This window comes from Sinocyclocheilus grahami, unplaced genomic scaffold (genome assembly GCF_001515645.1).
Source record: "Sinocyclocheilus grahami isolate Dianchi unplaced genomic scaffold, SAMN03320097.WGS_v1.1 scaffold20613.1, whole genome shotgun sequence".
Classification (NCBI taxonomy): Eukaryota; Metazoa; Chordata; class Actinopteri; order Cypriniformes; family Cyprinidae; genus Sinocyclocheilus; species Sinocyclocheilus grahami.
The window spans coordinates 2,100-3,197 of NW_015518097.1; the positions used below are offsets into that span (position 1 = coordinate 2,100).

General features: G+C 39.3%; 1 protein-coding gene across 1 annotated transcript; it reads right to left on the reverse strand.

The window, feature by feature from the left end:
• Positions 1–274: 274 nt before the first annotated feature.
• Positions 275–838, reverse strand: LOC107579833 (tripartite motif-containing protein 35-like; the record flags this gene model as incomplete). Its single annotated transcript, XM_016265625.1, has 3 exons — positions 275–413; positions 501–523; positions 608–838. Coding segments are annotated over 3 exons (393 nt in total), but the record flags the coding sequence as incomplete, so codon positions are not given.
• Between the last annotated feature and the right edge of the window lie 260 nt (positions 839–1,098).

Genomic DNA, 1,098 nt, shown 5'->3' on the forward strand with positions numbered 1-1,098 from the left:
AGTAATGATGCTGAAAATTCAGCTTTGCATCACAGGAATAAAAAACAGTTTACAATATATTCAAATAGAAAACAGTGATTTTAAATTGTAATAATATTTCACAATATCAGTGTTTTTACTGTATTTTTGATCAAATAAATGCAGTCTAGTTGAGCATAAGAGACATGAAAAAATTCTTACCATTCCCAAACTTTTGAACATTTTTGTAGCTCACATAGGGGGGTCTTATAATATTATCTTGGACAATGGCCTTGAGAGTCAAAAGTGCTGAGAATCACTTTTCTAAAGACTCACTGTTTTGGACAACGTCTTGCATCTTCTTCCAGGCTCTGAATGGCAGGTTGCCCAGGTAACGTGCCACGTTAATCAAAGCTCCAGAAGCCAGCTGTGGATCCGACCGTAAGCTCTGGACTCTGGAAGAACATTCAGGAGTCAGAACTGCAGTGGGTTTGTGACGTGTTCAGAACCATAGACACAAAGGACACGAACAGATCACTCACCTTTCCATCGCATCTGGAAAGTTCTGGAAAATAAATAGACAATTTATCTCCTCAAGTAACCAATACCTGCAGTGATCAATTAATGAATCAATTATCTGAACTGGGACCTTTAGAAACAAGACTTCATTGGCATTCATCATCTTCTCCAAGTCTCTGATTGTGTGTGAAAGAGCTGAGATGTGTCTGTTGATCTCCTCAAACTTCTCCTGCATCATCCGATTCTTCTGCTCCTTTTCCTCCCTCAGTGCAGTGATTGCAATTTCTTCTTCATCTCTGAGAAACTGATGAAGCTTCTCAAACTCCAGTTTAATCTGACACTCCGTGTGCTCCGCTTGAGACTGAAATGAAAAGTGACATGTGAAAATCTGACCTTTTCTGTGTTTAAGCGCTATAATCCGATCCCCGGTGAATTTATCAACCCAGAAAACGTGAAAAAGAACAACCCAGTAATTTGTTTTGGTAAGCCTTTCTCTGCAAGCTTGTGAAAAAACGAGCGCGCCAGATTTCGCTCCCCCCATGATGTAGAAAGGGGATCTTATTATAATATTACCACCCCTTAAAGGGTTAGTTCACCCAAAATTGAAAATTCTGTCATTAA